This window comes from Pelobates fuscus, chromosome 2 (genome assembly GCF_036172605.1).
Source record: "Pelobates fuscus isolate aPelFus1 chromosome 2, aPelFus1.pri, whole genome shotgun sequence".
NCBI classification, from domain to species: Eukaryota; Metazoa; Chordata; class Amphibia; order Anura; family Pelobatidae; genus Pelobates; species Pelobates fuscus.
The window spans coordinates 28,653,515-28,669,121 of NC_086318.1; the positions used below are offsets into that span (position 1 = coordinate 28,653,515).

Genomic DNA, 15,607 nt, shown 5'->3' on the forward strand with positions numbered 1-15,607 from the left:
AACTGGTCTTCCTCCCCAGTGGCAGTGTATCCTATAGGCAGTGGAGACAACCAGTCTCCCTCCCCAACAGCAACCAGAGGTACCCGAGGACCTAGGAGGACCCTCAAATAGCAGGTGGAAATGGGATGAGGTCTAACTACTGGCCCTACAGGCATGCTGGGCAACCGGCCAAGATCCCCAGCCACAGCAGGAGTTATCAGGAGTGGGGACAGGCGGTCCCCCTCCCCAGCGGCAGTATGTCTTACAGAGAGAGGAGACAGTCGGTCTCCCTCCCCAGCAGCTGAATGTGTTATTGGGAAAAGAGACAACCGGTCTCCCTCCCCAACGGCAACCAGAGGTACCCGAGGTAGGGGACCTCATGGACTGGTCCTGGGAGGACCCCCAGTGGCAGGTGGAGATGGGACCGAGGTCTCTCCACTGACACTACAGGCAGTGGCGTACACACAACCCATGGGGCCCTGGTGCGAAAACTGATCCGAACTGAAAACTGATTACTCTGCGCGGGCTGGGGCCGCAACACATGGCGGCGGGCACCTAGTCGCAGAGGTTGCAGGGCTGCGACCCCGGCGACCGCAGTATGTACGCCAGTGCATGCAGATACACATACACTAAAAGGACCACTACAGACACCCAGATCACATCAGCTCACTGATGGTTAATTCAGCCTCTAGTAGCTGTCTCATTGACAGCCGCTAGAGGAGCTTCCACGATTCTCACTGTGAAAATCACAGTGAGAAGACGCTGAACGTCCATAGGAAAGCATTGAGGGTGGTTTGAATTTGCACGTGGCTCTTACCACACATGCGCATTCGGAGCTGAGAGGCGGATCATGCGGAGAGATCCCCAGTGCCAAGGGAGTCCGGTGCTGGAGAAAGGTAAGTGCTTAAGACACACACACACACACTTTCACGAACAGACGCATGCACACTAGCTAACAGACACACACATTTACTGACAGACACACACTCAGTGACAGACATACATACACACTCACTGACAGACAGACACACACTCACTCACTTACAAAACACACACTCACTAACAGATGCACACAAACTAACACACAAACTAACACACTCAGTAACAGACACACAGTAACACACTCACTGACACACTCTAACACTAACACACTCACTGACACACTCTAACACTAACACACACTCTAACACACACACACACTCACACACTCACACACACACTCACACACACACTCACACACACACTCACACACTCTAACACACACACACACACACACACACTCTAACACACACACACACACTCTAACACACACACGTTTTAAAAAAAAAATGTAATCCCCCCAGCCTCCCTACCTTTGGGAGCGCTGAGGGGATTCCCTGGGGTCCAGTGGTGTCACCCGGCGGGCAGGCTGGCGGGCACGCGAGGGAGCACTCTCCCCTGAGTGCTTCCTGTTCAGCTCCCTCGTGCACCGCTTACTGATGCCGGAGCTGTAAGATGACGTCATCTTCCAGCTCTGGCATCAGTGCGGTGCGCGAGGGAGCTGAAGAGGAAGCACTCAGGGGAGAGTGCTCCCTCGTGTGCCCACCAGCCTGCCCGCTGGGTGACACCATGGCCAGCCTCGGGGGGAGAAGAGGCTGGCCACACTGGCATACATACCAGGTCGCAGGGTGGCCGGGCCCCCTGGTGGGTCGGGCCCGGTCGCAGCCGCGACCCCTGCGACCCCGGTATGTACGCCACTGCCTACGGGGATACTGGGCAGCCGGCCCAGATTCCCAGCAGCAGAGGAGACAACCGGTTGCTCCCCAGCAGCAGCAGGAATACCAGGAGGGGGAGGTAAGCAATCCTTCCCCTCCACAGCTAACCCCTAATCTAGTACTAGGGTTAGTGGAGGTGATGTTAATCCCCACTGGCCCACTCTCAGCAGAAGAGCTGGCATCAGGGCAGAGCACTGCTGGCCTCTGCCCTAACTTTCCCCTTGCTTTCGGGCAGGACTATGCCCCAGTATCCCCAGCAGAAGAGCTGGCATCTGGGCAGAGCGCAGACTAGCTTACTACCTGCAGGCTGCCTAAGGAGAAGAGCTGGCATCAGGGCAGAGCACTGCTGGCCTCTGCCCTAACTTTCCCCTTGCTTTCGGGCAGGACTATGCCCCAGTATCCCCAGCAGAAGAGCTGGCATCTGGGCAGAGCGCAGACTAGCTTACTACCTGCAGGCTGCCTAAGGAGAAGAGCTGGCATCAGGGCAGAGCGCCACTGACCTCTGCCCTAATTTTCCCCTTGCTACCAGGCAGGACTATGCATAACAGATCGACGGCACCCCGACTGGGTACCTCCATTGAAGGATGCTCCTAGCGCTTCCTGAGGGCTCCAAGCACTCCAGCTGACACCATAACCACCGTAGACTCCTCCAGAGAGCAAGGCAGGAACAAGCTCTTACAAGAGCTTAGTAGTGATTTAGCAAGAGAGTATGACAAGCATATCAATCCCTTGTAGCAGATTCCCCCAATAAGAGATGGCACTCCAAATTGAGGGTGAAGTAGAACAGATTTACTTGGCACCAAATGGCCTTCTTTTATGCAGGTTTTACAGATACAGTACCACCCACAGGGTTTTGTAAAAAAAACAATAAACACGTACAATACACTCAGACACTCCCAAACAAAATCCTCCCCTCTGCCTGTGATACAATTACCTTACACAATGGGTGAATAGAATGATTACAGGCAGGAAAATACACCGTTTTACACAATATTCATAACTTTAAAAGTAAGCATCACATTCACATAATTCACATCTTACATTTTCAGAATCAGCATACTCCAAATACCAACATACGTCAAAATCATACAAATTGGTCCAGTGGGTCAAAAGTTAGATCGACGTCCTTTGGGACCAAATGAAGCATGGATGTTCTGCCCAAAACCAGTTCCACAGAGTCTTCTATCCTGGAGATAATTGGGAAGTAATCCAAGTATCTCCAAGGACAGAGGCAAAACTCCATTGAACACATGGTAGCAAAAGACAATAAAATACATAAAAATATATAACTGTGCAGCTATTGCATAAAACAGGTACATTCAACATATCCCCAGATAGCTTAGATCTGAGCGCACATTATTACTGAATGGCGCTCAGATCACATACATACAGTTCAATTGCTATGGTATAGCTATCTGGGGTATCACTGTTCAAATTGATGAAAGTACCGAATGACCCGACTTTCAGGTCTTTGCAGCGGAAAATCAAGCATTTCAACATGGGGCCATAGTCACAGGGCAGGAGACTGGCAATCAGTCTTCTCCAATGCCCAGTGGCGAGGCTAGTTCCACCACACTATTCCCCTGTCCCCCCAGCTGCAGAGCTGGCATCTGGGCAGAGTGCAGCTTGCCTCTGCCCACTAAGTACCCGCAGCTCCTTGCCTGGTTGCACCAGGGAGATCAAGGGTGCTGAACACCCACCTTAGCTTCACTGAGCTCTTGTGAGGAGCTGTTCCTGCTTCGCTCTCTGAAGGAAGAGAGGTTCACCCACTGAAGCCTTGTCATAGGTCCAGGGTGGGTAGGAGACAGTGAGACCCCAACCAAGCTGCGGCAGTTTGTGGGGTCTGCAGTGCTTATGGTGTCTGGTACGGTGCAGATGGTCCTTGGAAAGCACTAGGAGCATCCATCGACGGTCCAACCCCGGGGCAACCGTCACAACAACAAAATATCAAAATAATAAAAATAATATTTTTTACATTATTATATAATTTTAAAAGTTAATCCGAAAATATTAAATAATTTGAAAACTTATCCAACAATATTAAATTGAAGCCAATGTTGTAAACAAGCACATAGAATATCTAATGCAGGGTAAATCCTGTCCCGATTGGATTAATTAGGTGATGACCATTTGTATATTTATCAAAAGTTCCTTGATCAGTGAAGTACCCATCCACACATAAATTGACATAATATTAAATTATCAATTTTACTGTTAATGTAGGTCTTCAATTATATTTTTCATCTGCAGTTAGCTTTGGAGGCATTTTCACCAGAGACGTTGGGTATGTGACGTCGCCAAAATTTCCCAACCGGTATCCCGACAATGAAGATGCTACTTATCTTATAATAGCACCATCCGGTAAAAAGGTGAGATAATATTAAGGGTACTAAGCTCCACCTATACTTTTTAATGGGACACTGTAGACATTATAACCATTTCATCTCAATAAATGCTTCCTTGTTCGCCCAAGCAGCAGAGAGGGGATGGGTTGTGGTAGACTCTTGTTTACAATTGAAACATTAAAAACTGTTTAACGCTGAATAGAAGTACAGCACCAGGGTACTCCAGACACTACAACCCCTTCAATGAGATGAAGTGGTTATGGTGCCTACAGTATCTGTCTAAGCTGGCTATCAACACACATATAAAATATAATGTAGAGAAGTGGAGCGATATAAAGTAGATAAACCCCTTTCACCATGAATCAAAACATAGAAAAATATACTTATATTTCTGCTGGATCAAGCTCAATATCATATGTGGCATATAGGAAAAAGAGAAATCAGAAAGATAAAGAAAGATGTCTCTTGGGCAGAGGGAGTTCAATGAGGCTCTATGTTGCAGGTTCCGGGTCGGCACGCTGCGCGTGATTACGCAAGAGGAAGCGGCGGAGTCTGAATGCGAGACGGGATCACAGAGCAGTCACCACTGGAACTTTCAGCTGCCGACCTGGAACCTGCAACAAAGAGCCTCATTGAACTCCCTCTGCCCAAGAGACATCTCCCAGTGTGGGATAGCCTTGTTGTGAGTAACGGGGACACATACCGTTTTACTCACCACTGTTTCTAGTAAGCGGCAATTTGTTTGCACTTCTAGTATTATTGTTTTTTATTGTTTTTTGCTGTTCTTCAGCTGTGTTTTATATTTAGATTTTATACATTGTATCCAAATAAATTGTACCTTTATATCCAGCTGATTTAGTGTACATATATAAGAGTACATAACTGTTTATGCAGATCTGTACTATGATATTTCTGATTTCTCTTTTTCCTATATGCCACATATGATATTGAGCTTGATCCAGCAGAAATATAAGTATATTTTTCCATGTTTTGATTTATGGTGAAAGGGGTTTATCTACTTTATATCGCTCCACTTCTCTACATTATATTTGAAATCTTGTTTTTGGTGACGGGAACACTTTTGAAGTGTGGAAGCTGTATTGAAAAATTATGTACATTTGCTCCTTATAGAAATGCTAATCTACCCCTATTAACTTTAGTGATTTTCTTAGTGCTCCAGTAATATTGATTCATTTATTTTATATAACACATATAAAATAATTTATTCAAATAAATTTACTGATATACCTTGATAACAATAATATGGTTAGACATATCTAAGCCCAAATACTATATAAAACCCACAGTGCATGTATCAACAAATATCACCCAAAAAATTATGTACCATCAAAAATCAAAACAAAGTAAACAAGCATACAGTATTGATCAAATGACAATACATATTCATAAAGTCCAAAGCTTGTAGGTTATAAAAACTCTTAAGTCTTGAATTGAAAGTGTAACCATTTTCTGATCTATAAAAAACATGATTAAATGTTCATGGTGTTTTCTGTAAAATTAACCTTTATTACACACGAACGCACTCACATTCCAACTTAATTGTCTTAAAGGAACACTATAGCGTTAGGAATTCAAACCTGTATTCCTAATGCTATAGTGTGCCATGTCCCTAACTTATTAGGTCCCCTCCACACCTGAAATTTAAAGGCTCGGCAATGGCTAGATCTCATCACAAATAATTTTGATGGGGGTACACAATGCGCACAGAAGTTGTGCACCCCATTTAAATAAATATAGGCTGAATAAAAGCAAAATTTACATGATCTGCACGAAGCTTACTTTCTGAGATGAAGGTAATAGTGAAGAAGCCAGCTCTGATCCTAAATCCCATGCAGGAAACACGACGGCAGATAGTGGTGCTGCCACAGTAGATTAAAAATACTAATTTCTACTCTAGCAGGAGTTCATTGGAAGAATATAAGTGCCTTTAACCATGTGTGCAATAAACATTAATTCTACAGAAAACACTGTGATCGTTTGATCTTGAATTTTATAGATTATAGCATTTTTGGGTAATATTTGATAGGATAAATGATAGAAAGGATTGCCCATAGAGATAAAATAAAACATTTAAATTGCAGTGGAATAAAATCTACAATACAGACCACATTAATAACTGTCTTGGGTGTCCCATAAATACAGTGACAGATTCTGAGACCCAGATTAAGTGAGATTATTGCTGCATTCTATGAAATGACAATTGACCGATACAACAGAATGTTCATAGACCTCAATGGAAAAAACTAAACTACTGTGGATTTAAAAGAAATACAGTATTACCAGTGGAACACAATATGCTAAAATAAACCAAGAGATTCTCATACACCTTAGTGAGTACCCTTCGCCCTCACAACAAACAGAATATACATACAATATAAGGTGGAGTATCTTCTTGTTTAAAACGAATTTAAAACAACAGTTTGAGAGTCCCTGAGGCACCAAATGTGATGCTGACCGGAAAGAAAGCCACTGGATTAATGGAAAGCCCTGCAGCAGGATTCCTGGACACAGCTTGGAGTATGAGACCTCATGGAGCAAAGGTGAAATCAAAATGGCATCTTGTATGACCTGGAAGTGCTATTCGTCAGACGAATAGCACTTCCAGGTCATACAAGATGCCATTTTGATTTCACCTTTGCTCCATGAGGTCTCATACTCCAAGCTGTGTCCAGGAATCCTGCTGCAGGGCTTTCCATTAATCCAGTGGCTTTCTTTCCGGTCAGCATCACATTTGGTGCCTCAGGGACTCTCAAACTGTTGTTTTAAATTCGTTTTAAACAAGAAGATACTCCACCTTATATTGTATGTATATACTGTGGATTTAATACTACAAGACAGGTGTTATGGAGACAGACTCAGCCACCGACTGTAGTGGTGTTATGGAGACAAGCTCAGACACCGAGTGTGGTGGTATTATGGAGACAGGCTCAGGCACCCAGTTTGTGGAACCACCATCCTCTATGTCAAAGATGTGCAAGACTGCAGCCAATGACAAAAAGAATAAGGTGAGGCCTGATAGAAAGCAGTTGTTGTTCGGGGATTCTATCATAAGCAGTGGTGTATTTAGGATTTGTGGTGCCCTAGGCAGGACAGTGGCTCGGGCACCCCCCCTAATTTGAATTTTCCCCACCCCTTCCTGTCAAGGCTGCACTTTGACTGACAGACTCTCACCCACTGACATACGCACACTCACTGACAGACGCACACTCACTGACAGACACATACACTCATTGACAGATGTATACACTCATTGACAGACACACACTCTCATATACACTGACAAACAATGATATATACACATACTATTACTTGGACACACACTGACAGACACACACACACACTGACAGATGCACGCACTTACTGAAAGACGCACACACTCACTGACCAACACATACACACTCAATGACCCACACACTAACAGACTAAGACACACATACACACTGTGACGAAGTGCCCTTCGCCACTTGTGCCTGGAGGGGACTACTGGCTAGCCTCCTGCCTTCCGACTATGGCCCCTGTGCTGATAGTTGTATTTTACACTTACAGACACATACACACATTCACTTACAGACACACACACACATTCACTTACTGACGCATACACACTTTTACAGACACACACACTTAAAGACACATACACACTTAAAGACACATACACACTTACAGACACACACACACTTACAGACACATACACACACTTACAGACACATACACACACTTACAGACACAGGCACACATACACATTTCTCCCAACACTCACAAATGATTTATTTATTTTTTATTTTAAATCCACCCAGCCTCCCTGGGAGAGCTGGAGTGGATTCCTTACCTGCAGTCCAGTGTGGCTGCTGGGCGGGCAGGTAGGGGGCGGACAGGCTGAGTAGGCGGAGAGGGAGCTTTAATCTTCCTGCTCAGCTCCCTCGTGCGCCGCACGTATTTGTAATATTGTTAAGCAAGCAAAGTAGGAAGGGGAATTGGATGTGCTTGTCCATCTAGGGACAAATGACTTGGTTTGCAATGAGGTTTCAGAGGTAAAGGAAGTTTTTTGTCTGTGACAGACCCATCCGTCTGGACTAAACCTATTGGGTTCGTCTGATTTGCCCAGTACTTATGGTCCCTGAGAGATTATGCGAAGGGTTGTGACTTTGTACAAATGACATTTCAAGTACAGCGGAAACTAATGAAGCGCCCAAGCTAACAAAGTCCTCGAGGTGGCCGACATCGGACAAAGGACCACGTGGCGGCGGCCATTTTAACTTCGAACCCGCCGACCCGTACTATCGACGATACTTCGACAGTTCAACGAAAGTCGAAGTACCGACCCACCTCGAACGGGACTTAGCCATTTTTAGGCCAGCAAGTGACCGACCGCACAGCCCGAATCCAGGGAACTATTTTGGGCAAGAAAAGGTACCTGCGGTCGGTCATAAACGGACTTTCGCGTAACTTTTTATTCACTGAAGGGATTGATGTGATTTTTGAGAATGTTTATGTTTTAAGTATGCTGAATCTGAATATGTGCCTCTTATGTGAATATGATGGATGGATTTGAAGTTATGAAAGTTGTATAAAAGTATATTTCAAACTATATGTATAATAGGATTATGTGTCACACCAAGGGGAGGGAATGTGTGGGATGTACCATCGATGCCAGTGGTTATTTTATGCCTCCCCTTGGGTGTGGCCTGTGTGTGTGAAATGCAAATAAAAGGCAGGCTGGCTGATCCAGTCCTCAGTTCATGTTTTACCCTCATAATGGAGCTTGGTCTCGTTATTGGGGGAACCGGGAATACAAGTGACTAACGACTGTGTCTGGAGCTCGGAAGGTGGTACCGTAACAACTGGTGGCAAGCGACGGGATGATCTTCAACGCCCAAAGAAACCGCTACGACCAAGAATAAATGGAACTACAATACCAAAACCTGAGGAGAGCTACCTTAAAAGACTTATTGGAACAAAGGGGCGGACAGGCCAGTAACCTCAAGAAGAGGGACATTATTGCTTTATTGCTGGAAATGGATGGAGTACCAGCGGCAGAGGGAACCAATGGCCCCAGCCCAGACGACAGAACCCCCGAGGAGGCAAGATTTGACCGGGCGGTAAGAATTCGGCTGGCCCATTATGGCCCCAACCCCTCCGCGGAGATCGTCACCCAGGTTCAAGCCGCTGTGGAGGCCAGCCTGCTACGCCAAAACGGTACTGCAGCGGCCCCAGTCACAGCAAACCCGGGGGACAAACAGAAAGTGCCATTTGCGGCCTTCAAAGCCTTCAGTGAGACCGAAGGAGAGATTGACGGGTACCTTGCGGATTTTGAGCGGCAATGTGCCCTACACAAGGTACCCCCGGCAGACTGGGTTGCTATACTGTCCGGCAAGTTATCCGGCCGGGCCAACGACGCTTTTCGGGCTATTCCGGATGAGGAGATCGGGGATTATGTTACCGTCAGGGAAGCTTTACTCGCCCGGTATGCCGTTACACCCGAGGCATACCGGAGGAGGTTCCGGGACACTGCAAAAACAACTGGGGACTCGTACGTGGAATGGGCCTGCAAGGTACATCGCACAGCCGCCCACTGGATGGCAGGATGCCAGGCGGTGTCGGGAGAAGAGGTGCTGCAGATGTTTTTATTGGAACATTGTTTCGACAAATTGCCGACAGGGGTCAGAGAGTGGGTACGAGACCGTAAGCCTTCCACTCTACACGAGGCGGCTCGCTTGGCCGATGAGTACACTGACGCTCGCAGACTGGACAATTCCATCACCAAGGCCACAGCCAGGGCGGAATACCAACCAGCCGCTGCCACGTATCAGCCTCCCATGAACAGACCATCCGCACCCCCTCCGGCTGCCCAGTACCAACGTCCACCCCGGTTTAACGCCCGAGAGTACTCTGAACCCCTTCGGTGCTTCCTGTGCAATCAGCTAGGGCACAGGCGACAGGAGTGCCCGATGAACCGTGCCAACAGGAACCAGTCCTGGAGGAAACCCACGGGGGCCCCTTCCCCAGCACCTCTTCCAGCAGTCCACTGTGTAGAGGAAGAGGAATGCTGGGGCATATTACATGAGGCGGACCCTGTTCAGGCTGCCCACCAGGACAATCGACAACACCACAGACAGAGTGTAAAGGTCAACGGAAAGGAAGCCAGTGGGCTACGAGACACTGGTGCAACCCTGACTTTGCTCCAAAAGCACCTAGTGTCCGAAGCTCAACATACCGGGGATACCGTGGCAGTACGAGTAGCCGGGGGTGCAGTATTTCGCCTACCCGTGGCCCGGGTACATTTAGATTGGGGAGTGGGCGCTAGACACGTGAATGTGGGGGTCATTAAGGATTTACCCGCTGATGTTCTTCTTGGCAACGACTTGGCCCCCCTGGTTTCGGCCTTTGCTCCCATGGGCCCCGCTGCAGTGGACGCTGTTACGACCCGTGCCCAGACCCGTGCCACTGAGGCCGGCCCACCTGCTGTTGAGACCCAGGTAAGACTCTCTACCCCGACTTGTACCTTAGACCAGGCCCCGTTCGGCTGGGATACCCCAGAAATGTACGGGAAAGAAACTAGGGAGGACCCGACGTTAGCCAAGTACAGAGCCAGGGCCGACGCTGGGGAAGAAGGAGTAGGTGGGGAACACTATGAGTGGGTGGGGGATAGGCTGTACAGGATCCCGAAACCTTCCCCGAAACCGAATGCCCCTCCGCAGAAACGACAACTAGTAGTACCTGCAAAGTATCGGCAGGAGATTCTGCGGATTGGGCATGACGTACCATTGGCAGGTCACCTAGGTTCCCACCGCACAGCCCATAGAATCACCCAAAACTTTTTCTGGCCCAATTTTAACCGAGATGTGCGGATGTATTGTAGCACGTGCGACACTTGTCAACGGGTAGGTAAGCGAGGAGATCATCCAAAAGCTAGGCTACAGCCGATGCCTATCATTGGAGAGCCCTTTTCCCGCATAGCCGTTGACATTGTGGGTCCACTGGCCAGGGCTAGTCCATCTGGTAAGAAATATATTCTTACTGTGGTAGACTACGCCACCCGTTACCCAGAGGCAGTAGCGCTGTCTAATATAGAGGCAGAGACGGTTGCTGATGCCCTGGTTAAAGTCTTTACTAGGGTCGGGTTCCCTCAGGAGATCCTCTCTGATCAGGGAACCCAGTTTACCGCTGTGCTCACCCAGCAACTGTGGAAGGTGTGCGGCATCAACCCGCTACTTAGTTCACCATATCACCCACAGACTAACGGTCTCTGCGAGCGATTTAATGGCACCCTCAAACAGATGCTGAGGACCTTTACTGACACTTGCAGAGACTGGGAGCGATTCCTGCCTCATCTGCTATTTGCATACAGAGAGGTGCCCCAGGAATCGACTGGGTTCTCCCCCTTTGAGTTACTCTATGGGAGAAGGGTTCGTGGACCCCTAGATCTCATTAGAGGACACTGGGAGGGGGAGACGGAGCAAGAAGGGACCCCCATAGTGCCATATGTTCTGGAACTCCGGGACCGCATGGAGAAACTATCCCTGATGGTAAGGGAAAATCTCCGGGCGGCCCAGGGGAGACAGAAGCGATGGTACGATCGGGGCGCTCGACAGCGGGTCTTCCAGGTTGGGCAGAAGGTCCTAGTGCTCAAACCTGTGAAGGCAAACAAGATGCAAGCATCTTGGCAGGGCCCGTACAAGGTGTTAGCTCAGGTATGTGATACTACCTATCTTATAGCCAGCTGTTCGGATGAAAGGGTACAACGATCCTTTCATGTGAACATGCTCAAGGAGTATCAGGAACGACCCGAGGATATTGCAGCAGTTTGTGCCCCAGCTACTGACGACCCAGAGAACTTACCTTTACCTGACCTGTTAGAAAGGGATCCCCAGACCGACCTTACTAGCCTCGTACAGTTAGGTGACCGACTAAGCCCGGCCGAGAAAACCCAGGCCAGACAGCTTCTGTGGGAGAAGCAGGCGACGTTCTCCCAAGAACCCGGGTACACCAACCTAGCTATACACAAGGTCGAGACACCCGGACAAAACCCCCTACGACAACCCCCATACCGTATCCCGGAAGCAGTCCGAGAAGGAATGCGGAAGGAGATACAGGAGATGACCCGGCTGGGGGTTATTGAGCACTCAGATAGTCCGTGGGCGTCGCCCGTAGTCCTAGTACCCAAGAAAGATGGGACCACCCGGTTCTGTGTGGATTACAGGCGGCTCAACGAGCGGACTACCACTGACGCCTACCCGATGCCCCGGATAGACGAGTTACTAGACCGCATTGCCAGGGGGCGCTATCTGACCACCATTGACCTATGTAAAGGGTACTGGCAGATCCCCCTGGCCGAGGATGCTATCCCCAAGTCGGCATTCGTCACCCCGTTTGGCCTATACCAGTTTAGGGTTATGCCATTCGGGATGAAGAATGCTCCGGCTACCTTCCAGCGTATGGTGGATAGGCTCCTCGATGGCTTCCAGGGATTTGCATGTGCCTACCTGGACGACATCGCGGTCTACAGTGAGTCTTGGGAAGACCACCTAGTACACGTAGGGGTAGTGCTGGACAAGATTCGGGCCGCCGGCCTGACTCTGAAACCAGACAAGTGCCATTTAGGCATGGCAGAAGTGCAGTACTTGGGTCACCGGGTGGGTTGTGGGAGCCAGAGACCCGAACCTGCTAAGGTGGAAGCGGTAGCTAACTGGCCCACACCTATCACCAAGACCCAAGTGCTTGCCTTCCTAGGGACAGCAGGGTATTATCGACGTTTTGTCCCCGACTACAGCACGATTGCCAAGCCCCTGACTGACCTGACTAAAAAGAACTTACCTAGGCAGGTCCTGTGGTCTCCAGCTTGTGAAGCCGCGTTTCAGGCCCTGAAGCAGGCTCTTGTGAATGCCCCTGTCCTGGCTGCCCCAGTCCCTAACAAACGTTTTCTTGTCCACACAGACGCTTCCATGTATGGACTGGGGGCTGTGCTGAGCCAGGTCGGGGAGGATGGAGGAGAGCACCCTGTCGCATATCTCAGCAGAAAGTTACTACCTCGAGAAGTGAGTTATGCGGCAGTAGAGAAAGAGTGTTTAGCCCTGGTCTGGGCACTGAAGAAACTGAGCCCTTACCTATACGGACAAGAATTTTCCCTCGTAACAGACCACAACCCCCTTGTCTGGCTTAACCGGGTCTCTGGGGACAATGGCAGACTGCTGAGGTGGAGTTTGGCATTGCAGCCTTACAATTTCACTATCAGCTACCGGCCCGGTAAGCAGAATGGGAATGCGGATGGGTTATCCCGGCAAACAGACGTCCCTATTCTCCCTAAGTCCGGTCATCCCCAAGTTGACCCGCCACAGGGTCAAGCCGGGTCTGCCGGAGTGTTCCACAAGGAGGGAGCCATGTGACAGACCCATCCGTCTGGACTAAACCTATTGGGTTCGTCTGATTTGCCCAGTACTTATGGTCCCTGAGAGATTATGCGAAGGGTTGTGACTTTGTACAAATGACATTTCAAGTACAGCGGAAACTAATGAAGCGCCCAAGCTAACAAAGTCCTCGAGGTGGCCGACATCGGACAAAGGACCACGTGGCGGCGGCCATTTTAACTTCGAACCCGCCGACCCGTACTATCGACGATACTTCGACAGTTCAACGAAAGTCGAAGTACCGACCCACCTCGAACGGGACTTAGCCATTTTTAGGCCAGCAAGTGACCGACCGCACAGCCCGAATCCAGGGAACTATTTTGGGCAAGAAAAGGTACCTGCGGTCGGTCATAAACGGACTTTCGCGTAACTTTTTATTCACTGAAGGGATTGATGTGATTTTTGAGAATGTTTATGTTTTAAGTATGCTGAATCTGAATATGTGCCTCTTATGTGAATATGATGGATGGATTTGAAGTTATGAAAGTTGTATAAAAGTATATTTCAAACTATATGTATAATAGGATTATGTGTCACACCAAGGGGAGGGAATGTGTGGGATGTACCATCGATGCCAGTGGTTATTTTATGCCTCCCCTTGGGTGTGGCCTGTGTGTGTGAAATGCAAATAAAAGGCAGGCTGGCTGATCCAGTCCTCAGTTCATGTTTTACCCTCATAATGGAGCTTGGTCTCGTTATTGGGGGAACCGGGAATACAAGTGACTAACGACTGTGTCTGGAGCTCGGAAGGTGGTACCGTAACATTGTCTTATTGCCAATGATATATGGCTGGTTGCATCCATGCTGTCATTCTCTGAAGTTCTGCCTGTGCATAACACTCAGAATGACAGGCAGAGGCGGCTCTAGAATTTGAGGCCTTAGATGAAACTCGAACATAGGGCCCTACTAACACCCAAAGTGCAAAAATAATAGGGTTGCATTTTGTGTGTGTAAGGAGCTGTCGCTATATTGAAAGGCAGGCTTGCAGCATTGGATACAGAGTTCGTCTCTGCATTCACTGTTCAGAAGCTTGCAGTGTTGCGGCTTCCTGTGCCCCTGCATTGTGAGCTCTCTGGCTGTAGTTGTAGCATAATTTGCAAACAAAATTAATTTGCAATTGTGACAAGACCAATCTCGCCACTGTGCATTGGAGGAGCCTGGTTGCCCGCCTGCTGCCTTTAGACTATGACCCAACACTTGATTTTCCCCCGCAAAGACACGAAAGCCGGGACTTGCCCTATTTGAAAAGTGATACCCCAGATAGCTATGCCATGGAGCCCATTCATATAACGAAAGACTATGTGAAAGACTTTGGTTCCATGTCAATTGAACTGTATGTATGATATCTGAGCACCATTCAGTAATAATGTGCGCACAGATCTAAGCTATCTAGGGATATGTTGAATGTACCTGTTTTATGCAATAGCTGCACAGTTATATATTTTTATGTATTTTATTATCTTTTGCTACCATGTGTTCAATAGAGTTTTGCCTCTGTCCTTGGAGATAATTGGATTACTTCCCAATTATCTCCAGGATAGAAGACTCTGTGGAACTGCTTTTGGGCAGAAAAGCCATGCTTCATTTGGTCACAAATGAACTTCGATCTATCTTTTGAACAAATGAACCAATTTGGATGATTTTGACATATGTTTGTTGGAGTATGCTGATTCTGAAAATGTAAGTTTTATGTGAATGTGATGTATACTTTTAAAGTTATGAATAATGTGGAAAACTGTATTTCTCTGCCTGTGATAATTACATTAACCCATTGTATAAGGTAATTGTATCACAGGCAGAGGGGAGGATTTTGTGTGGGAGTGTCTGAGAGTATTGTACGTGTTTATTGGTTGTTTTCCAAAACCCTGTGGGTGGTACTAATGTTTAAGAATGTGTATATAAGAACAATAAACCCACAGCTCTGTCTGTTCACTGCTTGACCCTCAACACGGCGCTTTGTCTAGTTATTGGGTGGATTTGCTGTATGTTGTTAGAGACTGATTGCTAGGAGTGTAAGCCGCTTGGGTGCTTTTCCTGTTCGTCTGCTGGCAGCTATTCGTGAGGTTCCAGTTCGGGAGTTTGGAGCATTCCCTTGTACCCAGTT

At 47.9% G+C, this 15,607-nt stretch overlaps 1 protein-coding gene across 1 annotated transcript in view; it reads left to right on the plus strand.

Annotated features, from left to right (window-relative positions):
• LOC134585412 (hatching enzyme 1.2-like) overlaps positions 1-15,607 on the plus strand; it is a 140,668-nt gene that overhangs the window by 103,541 nt on the left and 21,520 nt on the right. The window contains exon 11 of the mRNA XM_063440825.1: positions 3,984-4,102. Coding sequence (XP_063296895.1) covers positions 3,984-4,102 — 119 coding nt within the window. The remainder of the gene's footprint in view (positions 1-3,983; positions 4,103-15,607) is intronic.